Source organism: Epinephelus moara, chromosome 18 (genome assembly GCF_006386435.1).
Source record: "Epinephelus moara isolate mb chromosome 18, YSFRI_EMoa_1.0, whole genome shotgun sequence".
Taxonomy (NCBI): domain Eukaryota; kingdom Metazoa; phylum Chordata; class Actinopteri; order Perciformes; family Serranidae; genus Epinephelus; species Epinephelus moara.
Window position 1 is genome coordinate 39,363,957 of NC_065523.1, and position 10,442 is coordinate 39,374,398.

General features: G+C 43.7%; 1 protein-coding gene across 1 annotated transcript in view; it reads right to left on the minus strand.

The window, feature by feature from the left end:
• Nucleotides 1-248: 248 nt before the first annotated feature.
• LOC126404968 (ornithine decarboxylase-like) overlaps nt 249-10,442 on the minus strand; it is an 11,897-nt gene continuing 1,703 nt past the window's right edge. The window contains exons 3-9 of the mRNA XM_050068434.1: nt 7,945-8,118; nt 7,676-7,848; nt 7,379-7,595; nt 6,703-6,786; nt 5,646-5,808; nt 4,775-4,896; nt 249-3,327 (exon numbers count right to left, since the gene is read on the minus strand). Of these exons, the coding sequence (XP_049924391.1) occupies nt 3,073-3,327; nt 4,775-4,896; nt 5,646-5,808; nt 6,703-6,786; nt 7,379-7,595; nt 7,676-7,848; nt 7,945-8,118 (1,188 nt within the window). The 3' untranslated portion in view covers nt 249-3,072. The remainder of the gene's footprint in view (nt 3,328-4,774; nt 4,897-5,645; nt 5,809-6,702; nt 6,787-7,378; nt 7,596-7,675; nt 7,849-7,944; nt 8,119-10,442) is intronic.

A 10,442-nucleotide genomic window follows, 5' to 3' on the forward strand; every position in this document is an offset into this window, starting at 1 on the left:
AATCTGGGGCGCCGTCAGCCTCCATTAGGTGGAGTTGTGTTGCTACCTCCTCTCCCCTTGGATCTCTGCAAGTGATGTGAGGACTCTAAAACTTCACCTGAGCCTCCCTCGGCATATGGGTGAGTAGATAATGGCTGAATTTTCATTTTTGGGTGCACTATCCCTTTAAAATTAAGGTCTCTATTGTCAGGTTTGTGTTTTCTCTTTGTGTGTCTGTGGTAAAGAAGCACAACTCTGTGACACCACTGTTCAGCAGAGAGTGGACTTTTATTGAAGTCTTAACATCTCCAGTGTGAAACATCTTCAGTCTTACAAGATACCCAAAATCAGCAACCCTGTCTTACTCCCAACTCGTCGAAAACAGATGCTCTTTCACTGGCCCATCGGTGTCAGAAACTGACGCACAGAGGCACTGTTTAGCAGCGTTACAAGATGACCTGGGTGTCAGCGTTTGTTAACAATCCAGGCAACAAGGGCAGTTTAAGAGCAAGAAAGTCCGCACAGGGCAGGAGGGAGGGGAGGTGGATGGGTGAAGTAAACTTTAATCTGGGAGCCCACTGATCGTGTCGTGTTGGAGTTGGAGTTGGAGTTTCAATAACAACGTATAATGTTTAGCATCCTAGGCTAGGGTCGTATGTCACATGATGTTATTATGTTCCTTACAAGCATCCTTATTTTTAAGCCAAACCATTGTGGGTTTTTTCCAAACCTAAGGAAGTAAACCAAAAAAAGTGTTTTGCCTACATGAAACTTTATTTTAAAAAAAGACTGTGCACATTTAACGAACAGTAACTTTACATTTCCAACAAAAGTGTAAGTGTAATAAAAGAGAGAATGCATGTAACAAGCAAAGATTGACTCGCCATCCCTAAATGTCCAAAACTGATGCATGAGGGTACCGAGCCCGTTGTTTTTTGACGTGATGGGAGTGAAAATGTGTTGAAGTTAGAGGACTCAGATCCAGATCTGGACCAACAAACTTGGTTGAGATATCTCTTGTTTACATCAGACCGCCACAAAACATCAAGATGTTTAAAAAGAAAAAAAAGAAGAAAAAAAAAAGAACAAATTTTTCAGATGAGATTTCAATTTCTCACAAAAGCTGTCAAAAACTGACTTTTACGATACACTTTTTAGATCTTAGTCATTTTTAACTACATGTTTTAACCGGATGAAGGGTGAAAGATGTCTTGATCAAGGCCCAGATGCACCAAACCAACTTCACAGAACTAGCATCAACGAAAGCGGACTTTTGTGTTGCTTTATGCTGCCTGTGTCCCGGCCAAAAATTTGCACATCAACACACAGCAAAGACTCCAGCTGACGGCCAACCAGCACATATGTTGTGCTCCTGCTGAGAGGAAATAAGTCTCCACAGCAGCAGATGGCGGTCGTCTGTATTCATCATTGAAAAAGGGAAACAGGAAGAGCGTCTTGATGCTAGTTAGCCAGTTAGCACATTGACAACACAATCAGAGCATATTTGGGTACCCTGACTGCAGGTGCAGCGCAATTAATATACCTGACAAAATCTTCACACTAGGCCTGACAAACTGACCAATCGATGACAGATGTTAAATGCCTATGTTTGTTCAGGCAGCTGGGGCTCAGAGGTAGAGCGGGTCGTCCACTCATCAGAAGATCGGCAGGTCGATCGCTGGTTCCTCCAGTCCGCATGTCGAAGTATCCTTGTGCAAGATACTGAACCCCAAATTGCTCCTGATGGCTGTTTCATCAGTGAGTGAGCACATGTGAATGGTTACTGAGTCACAGGTGTCGCCTTGTATGGTAGCCTCGGCCATCAGAGTGTGAATGTGTGTGAGTGGGTGAATGTGACATGTAGTGTAAAAGCGCTTTGAGTAATTGGAGGACTTGAAAAGCGCTATACAAGTGCAGTCCATTTACCATTTACCATTTACCATGTATTGAGTCATTGTCCAACAGAAGTCATCTGGGGCCGTATTCACAAACATCCTATGAATCATGTCAGAGAGCTCCTAACTCAGCCTAAATGTTTTAATAAAGAGTCCTGATTGAGGGATTTAGGAAAGTTCTCAGAGCAACGCTGAGCAAGGAAGGGACAAAATGTTTTACTGTAGTGAGGAGGTGTGGTTGACCCTGTTGCTAGGTATGCTTTTATAAACAGGTGTGATTGGTTGTCACAGTCACACCCTTTGTGAGCCTGTAAGGTGTGAGGACCCCCAGTGGACATGAAATGAACTGCATCACAGTATGAGACTGTGAAAGGACCTCACGCCACTGTCCTGTTTTCAGCTTCACTACACCTGGAATTAAATGCTTTTCTCCCCACTCGCTCTCTGCTTATAAGCTCCTGTAGCAGCTCGACTCCCCTCCTTACCATGGATGTATAAAGAGAGCTCTGTAGCTATTGCTGTGTCTCCTGTGTGATGACGAATGGATGAAGAGAGACCTCGTTGTTGAGGTCGAGAAATATCCTGAGCTAAACGACCAACAGTCCTGTCATTATAAAGACAGATACTTCCTGGCGAGTCATAGCTCTGTTGATTGGCTCTTCAGGTGAGAAATCAACTTAGTGGCTGTCCACACATAATTTGAAGCTAACGCAAAGGTGGAAGAAGTATGCATCTTTCAGTAACAATAACTTCGCGTGGTCGTCTGTTGACCAGCTGCAGAACGACGTGTCCAGTGTGCTAGGACCAGCACTTGGCATCACATGGCGGCGCAGCACCAATGTGTTTCCAGCATTAGGTGGAAAACGTGTGCATATCTCTTCTGGGATCGACCACACATATTATCCCTGCACGATCTAAGGTTTGGAGAATACATCTCAGACCTCTTTGTGTTTCCACCATTTTCTCCCCTGCTTAAGAAACTCTTAAGCCTCTTTAAGGTTCTCCTTCCTGCTCTGAACAGTTTTTCACCTTTTGAGCTCTTTTCAGGTCTAAGATGCTCGTGAATAACTTTCATCTTTACGAGGACCTAGGCTTGACTTTAAGAGGAAATTCTAAGAAAACTTCACAGTTCTAAGAATTTCGTCACTAGGAGCAACTCTTCGTACGAGGAAGCTTTGTGAATACGGCCCCAGACTTATCAATAAATGTTGTAGAGGTGAGAAAGGTCTAAGGCGTGCCATGTCTCAGCTGTCACGACAGGATAGACGTGAGCCCTTTCAAAGCTATTGAAGTCAGTGGATGCACTAAGAGTGTAAGCGCCCATGTTGTCGATGAGAAGCCAGTCCCCCACGTAAGACTCAGGCATCCAGTAGTTGCTTGTTACTTTGTCGATGCTGTCGCAGGTTGGACCCCAGATGACAGACCGGTATCGCCGCTCGCCGTTCTCAACAGCCTGCACAAACAGTAAAAAGAAAAATCCACATCACACATGTTGTCATATTCTCTCTCAACCTACTCCTTTCATCTCATATCTGACATCAAGTTTTAAAATGTTCTCGGCCAGATGGAAAGTGACAGCCTCCAACATGCTGTTCCAGATCTTATTTTAAACAAACAATTCTCAGTAACTGTGCATGAAGAGGACATCAGGTTTGTTCATTTATAACTCAGGAACCTAAGCATCCATCCGTCCATTTTCAACCACTTATCTGAAGCCGGGTCTCGGGGGCAGCAGGCTGAGCAAAGTACTCCAGACATCCCTCTCCCCTGGTGTTCCCAGGCCAGACGAAATACATAATCCCTCCAGTGTGTTCTGGGTCTGCCCCGGGGCCTGCTACTAGTTGGACATGTCCAGAAAACACCTCTAACAGGAGGCGCCCAGGAGGATCCTGATCAGATGCAAACAGCTCTCTCTTCACCAGGACCATCCGGCACAGTGCTCGCATCACTGCAGATGCCATGCCAAACCGCTGATCCATTTCACGCTCCATTCATAATCTTGTTTCACAGAACCTTCAAACACTGAAGTTCCTACGTGGTGACAGGGTTGATATTAACCAGCCCGCCCTCAATGAAAGAATGGCCCTGTAGGTGCAAGTAACTTATTATGACCCATATTTACATTTATTGTTAGGTGGCGACCTCTAGTTGCAGTTGTAAATTATGACATGAGCGATGACGTAGTATAAAGATTGACAAAGATCACATAGGAACAAGATTGGAATGGATGGATGGGTCAAACAAACACAGGACTTTCACCCTGGAGACTGGTGTTCATGTCCCGTGTGAAACTAAAAGTCAATGTAATAATGACTTTGACCCAAACTTTGACCTTTTTTGCTAAACATAACCATGTACTTCTGGTGCATGACTGGGACCGTTAGCAACCTTGCAACCACGTTTACCAGCGGTGACAACTTTGTGATGTCTGGCATGGTTCACACCTTGTGAGCTGTCATGGAAAATTGTGGTCTAGATGGCACCTACTGCAGAGGTAACTACCACAGAATGGTTTTGAGTGTTTTGCCAGGTGTTATGTCTGGTTGTCTGTGGACATTTGTTATCAACCCAACAGTGTCACCACTGTGCAAGATTCACCTTCAATCTTTACAGGTGTGTAGTTGAGATAAAAATGAAGCTTGAGTTCAAAGATGAATGTGGTCTGAGCAAAGGGGCTTGAAAAAGTTGGGTAGGAAGTGGTAAAGGGGCCATTGGCTCCCCCACTGTACACCCCTGGCCCACATTGGATATAGGTCTCATATTGCTGTATCGTGGCTGAAGTGATCCCATCGCAGGATCGTCTCTCGTTAAAGCAACAGGCACAAGTTGCTGGCGCTGTCCAGCAGTCATGTATGTTGTTTTGGGAGTCACTGGTAAGGTATGAGGATGTATTGTATTACCCTGTGAGGATATGGTTTAAGGTCGGCGTTAGCTGGGTCAAAGATAATGCAGCTCAGGGAACCGTACACTCCATCGTTAAGGTAGTACATCATCGTTCTGTCACAGCCCTTTTCCTCATCATCTGGAAAAAATACATGCAAATAAACATTGTTAAAATGGCAACTATCATTCATTCAACAAATACTTTGAAAATGCCAGAACACGTGCTGAACATGCGTGAAGTCGCTACATGTCAAGTGTCAATTACACAATGTAGAATTCCTGTAAATCCACTGTTGCCAGTGGGTGGCACAGTTACTTTGACTCAGTATTGGCATGCAGATGCCTTCAAGCTGAACTCTCATTAATTACAATGTCCCCCCAAGTTACAGCAGCTTCCTGTTTAATGGTGTTTAATGGTCTTATGATCTGACAGCCCAGTTTTAATGGCCAAAGATACACCAAAATTGCACCATTGATTTAAAACAGCTGATCGAACGTTAGCGTAGGGCTCCAAGAGGCCTTTTGATTCTTTGCAAGGGACTTGTGTCTTCCAAATTTCATACATCTTGATGAAACGTACAATGAGTGCTACTTTGTTGAAATGTTGTAGGGGGGCTCTCTTAAGCCATTTTGTTACACCCAGCTCTGATGCTTGTGAAAACTTTTGTGAGTTTTCGAGCATCATTAGCCCGTCAATAAATAATAATACTTCCTTGCACTGGTCAGATTTTGAGCCCTAATGGTCCTTTTTATCGTTGGCACCTTTGCCCCTACACCACATGCAACCAGGTATCTGGAGTTCTGCACAAAGTAAGTACTGCAAGTCTTGATTGTGCTAATTCTAGATACTCAACAGTCATGTGGCTTCAAAAGACACATAAACATTACCGCTGTGGTCGTCCATATCATCTAAGATTACTCTTTTGGCAATGACGTTCAGTGCCACTGTGAAGGCTGATTCCACGAAGAATCGGCCTGGTTCTGCCATGATCTTCACCCCGCAGTCAGGCGGGAAGAATTTATCCAGTGCTTCATTAATGACTTCTGAACACTAGGAGGGAAAAACACAATGGATTGATAGTTTATTACCTGTGAAATATTCTATCAATAATCCAGACATTTTGCTGACACTTCAATACGAAGTGACCAACTGTAACCAGCATCACAGAAAACCTGGATGAAAACTATAGTGTAGATGATGACCTGGCTTAAACTGCTGTTGTTATCCTGAAGTGACTTCAGCCATGGTTTGGCATGTTTCTGGCTAAATTGGGAGAATCAATTGCTCTCTCAGCTATAATGGCAGGAAATGGCCCTTGGACAGTACCTTCAGTTCCTACAATGCTTGTTTGTCACACACTATAAATTGTCAGGACGTATTAATTATTTGACTTTCTCACGAGTGAACCCTCCAATGTGTAACTCCATGTCTGAGTCTCTCTCATTTTAAGTCTTATTTATGCTACAACATATTTGGCATTGTCGGCAGGATAACAACAACAGTTTAAGCCTGGTCATCATCTACACATGTTGCAACGTACTGGGCCCCACGAATGATGTCACATCCTTAGTTATGTAATTAATGTTAAGTTGTGGAGGTTAGATTTAGGAAAACAAACATGGTGAGGATGCACCTTAAAATGACTCAAAGTTAAGACAGATGAACACGTGACTCCAGGGAAAAGTCCCGGGCTAAAGTCTGTTTTTATGTGACCCATCCACCACCCCAACCTGCCTCCTTACAAGCACTCAGGACTGCTTCCTTGTTTAGCGCCGTCACCAGGTCAATATCAGGGCGTTTAGATGTAGTCATTACTTCTGCATCATTCTGTGGACCTATATATGTTTTTGTTTTTTGTTCATTTTGTCATTTGTTTGACCGGCATAATAAAGGTGCAGCACAACCATGAATGAGTACTACCACTGTGTATTTTTTTAACTTTACCTCCTCAAATGATCCTTGAACACCTCCGGCCCCAGAGAACCCTCCACCAATATCCAAGAGTCTCATCTGGAATCCCTGCAAATTCTGAAAAAGACAAAAATCAATTGTTAGTGTTCATGCTGATTGTTAGAAAGGAAGAGTGGTGGTGCACTGTTCTACTGTGCAGACACACCTGGACAGGTATGACCTTCATGGAAGAGTCATCAGAAGAAAACCTTTCCTGTGTCCTCACCACAACATTCAGCCTCACAACTTTGCAAAGAAACATTGAAACAAGCCTGATGCTTTCTGGAAACATGTCCTGTGGACTGATGAAGGTAAAACAGAACTTTTTGGACACAATGAGCAAAGGTATGTTTGGAGAAAAAAAACTGTTAAACACGGGGGTGGATGGATGATGCTTTGGGCTTGTGTTGCAGCCATTGGCACGGGAAACATTTCACGGGTAGACGGGTGAAGAGAGCCACGCCCCTCACAGTCCCCCGACCTGAACATCATTAAACATCTGTGGACAGACCTCAAAGAGCAGAGCATGAAGACAGCCCAAGAATCTCACAGAGCTAGAAGCCTTCTGCAGGAAGAATGGGTGAATATCTTCCAAATAAGACCTAAGGACTCAAACTTGACCAAACATTCAGTTCAATTCTTGTGTTCTGTTGCTACGACAATGACTTACCCCCATGTCAAAGACACGTCGTGCATCTGCTATGGCCTGCCTGAACGCCCCGCCGTCAGTGCAGCCGCTGCCGACATGAAAGCTGACCCCGATGACCTCCAAGTCGAGCTCTCCAGCACGTTCCAGCAGCTTACCAACTGACTCCAGACTGGCTCCGAACTTTGAATTGAGTCTCACCAACGATTTGGAGTCATCCACTGCGATGCGGAGTACCAGTCTGGAAAGATTCAAAAGTATTAATACACTAAAAAGAGTCTACACTCAACAGAAACAAAACATTAGTAGTTGGTCACTTACTTGGCTTTGGGGTGACACAGAGAAATTTTTAGGAGTTCATCCTCATTATCAAAAGTCATCTTATCGACTCCATGAGCACAGGCGTATCTGATGTGTGACATCGGTTTGGTTGTATGTGCGTAAATGATTTTCTCAGGTGTCACTCCGAGGGACAGCATCATCTGGATCTCACCCTGTGTTAGACCCAAACATGTTTCAGATGAGCAGCTGAGATGGAGACAACGTTTCTCTATGACAAAGAAAACAGAGCTAGATGATCTCTGAGATACCTTGCTAGCACAGTCGAAACCAGTGTCCAAAACATTCATCATCCTCAGAACTGCTGCTGTGTTGTTGCACTTCACTGCATAGAAAGGCTTGACTCGAGGGAGGTTAGTGATCCACCTGTAGTACCTCGACACTATGTTGTCTAGATTTGCCACATGGAAAGGCTCTTCATTGTCCTGGAGGAATAAAGCAAAGATTACATTTCATTGTTAAAATGCACATCTCAGGAATCTCAGCTACCTCATAATACTTTGACACAACAGTGCTGCAGGGACATTTATTTGTAGGTTAACATGGAAGTTAGAGTCACCCTCATCAAAAAGCCAACAGGACTTTTCCATTGGATCTTGGATTATTGCAGAAAATAAACTCTGTGGCAACCAAACGCTTATGATACTTGTCGGTGAAGATTCTCAGTCATCCAGGTCAAGGTAATCCTGAGTGCTATATCATAGGCAACTGGACTTGAGTTTCTTGAACACGTTTCACCTTTCATTCAGCTTCTTCACTTCTAACGGACTGGTGCAGAGTCGCAGGCTTTAAACTCTGTGGGTGTGAAATGTTGACTCTTGACTCTGTAAGGGTTCACATCCACACAGAGTTTAAAGCCTGCGACTCCGCACCAGTCCGTTAGAAGTGAAGAAGCCTCTTGGATGAAAGGTGAAACGTGTTCAGGAAACTCAAGCAGGTCCAATTGGCAAAGATATCGTGCTTAAGTTTATGATACTTATATATTTTGTTAAGAATAAACAGTGGTATGCAAGAGTTTGGTCAAAATTTCCTTTATTATGAGTAGTTAAGTGAGTAGAAGATGAACTGATCTCATAAAGACACGACGTTAAAGATGAAACATGCTTTTCAACATTTTAATCAAGATCAGTGTTTTATTTTTTTTGTTTTGAACAATTTTAGAGTGAAAAAAAAAAAACTTGTAAGGAGCACCATCCAAATGTTTGGACACCCCAAGGCATTTGAGCTCTCAGACAACTTTTCCCAGGGTCTCAGACCTTAAAGGGATAGTGCACCCAAAAATGTAAATTCAGCCATTATCTACTCACCCATATGCCGAGGGAGGCTCAGGTGAAGTTTTAGAGTCCTCACATCACTTGCAGAGATCCAAGGGGAGAGGAGGTAGCAACACAACTCCACCTAATGGAGGCTGACGGCGCCCCAGATTCAAACGTCCAAAAACACATCATTGAAACCACAACATATCTCCATACTGCTCGTCCGTAGTGATCCAAGTGTCCTGAAGCCCATACTGCTCGTCCGTAGTGATCCAAGTGTCCTGAAGCCCCGACATAAAAAGTTGTTTGGAAAGACCGTGAGACATGGGCACCGTCTTCATGTGTGTTCATGTGCTTTCCCGTGCAAGCGCACACACATGAGCGCGGTGCACAGAGAGGCAGTCAGAGCTACAGGCTACAATGAGGCTAAAAACAGAGTTCAAATGACGTTTTTCCAAACAACTTTTTATGTGGAGGATCACTACGGACGAGCAGTATGGAGATATTTTGTGGTTTCAATGATGTGTTTTTGGACGTTTGAATCTGGGGCGCCGTCAGCCTCCATTAGGTGGAGTTGTGTTGCTACCTCCTCTCCCCTTGGATCTCTGCAAGTGATGTGAGGACTCTAAAACTTCACCTGAGCCTCCCTCGGCATATGGGTGAGTAGATAATGGCTGAATTTTCATTTTTGGGTGCACTATCCCTTTAATCAGCTTGTTCACAGTCATTGTTAGGAAAGGCCAGGTGATGCAAATTTCAAAGCTGGACAGTGTCAGTTTGAAACGCTGCCGGTAACAATGTAATATAAGATAAGATCAGATAAGATACACCTTTAGTGATCCCACAAGTGAGAAATTCCAGTGTTAAGGCAGTCAAGGGGAAAGAGTCAGATAAGGAGCTGGAGAGTCTTTATAAGGTGGGTGGGTCCAACAAACCCCAGACTTTCACCTGGGAGCCGAAGTTTGCTTCCCACATGAATGTAGAGCCAAATCATGGCGTTTATTTCTAAACCCAACCACGTGCTTTGGTTGACGTCCTGGCGTTGTCTGCAGCAGACCAGAATATCAGCAGCAGACGCAGGAGGATACCTAGCATGTAATATGTAGACATGAAAGTCCACTGACAAACTAGCACTACGTGACGACTTGGGATGAGAACATGTTGCACCACCACAACAAGGCTGTAAAGCTATGTTCAGCGTGATGATGTTCTGTAGTCTCATTTAGCCACTTGTTTGTGACCAACTTTTTTAAGACACTTAAAAGCTCCTAAATTCACAGTGTGCTATTTACTGACGTAATATACAGTGGTGTGAAAAAGTGTTTGCCCCCTTCCTGATTTCTTACTTTTTTGCATGTTTTCCACACTTAAATGTTTCAGATCATCAAACAAATTTAAACATTAGTCAAAGACAACACAAGTAAACACAAAATGCAGTTTTTAAATGAAGGGTTTTATTAATGAGGAAGAAAAAAATCCAAAGCTACATGGCC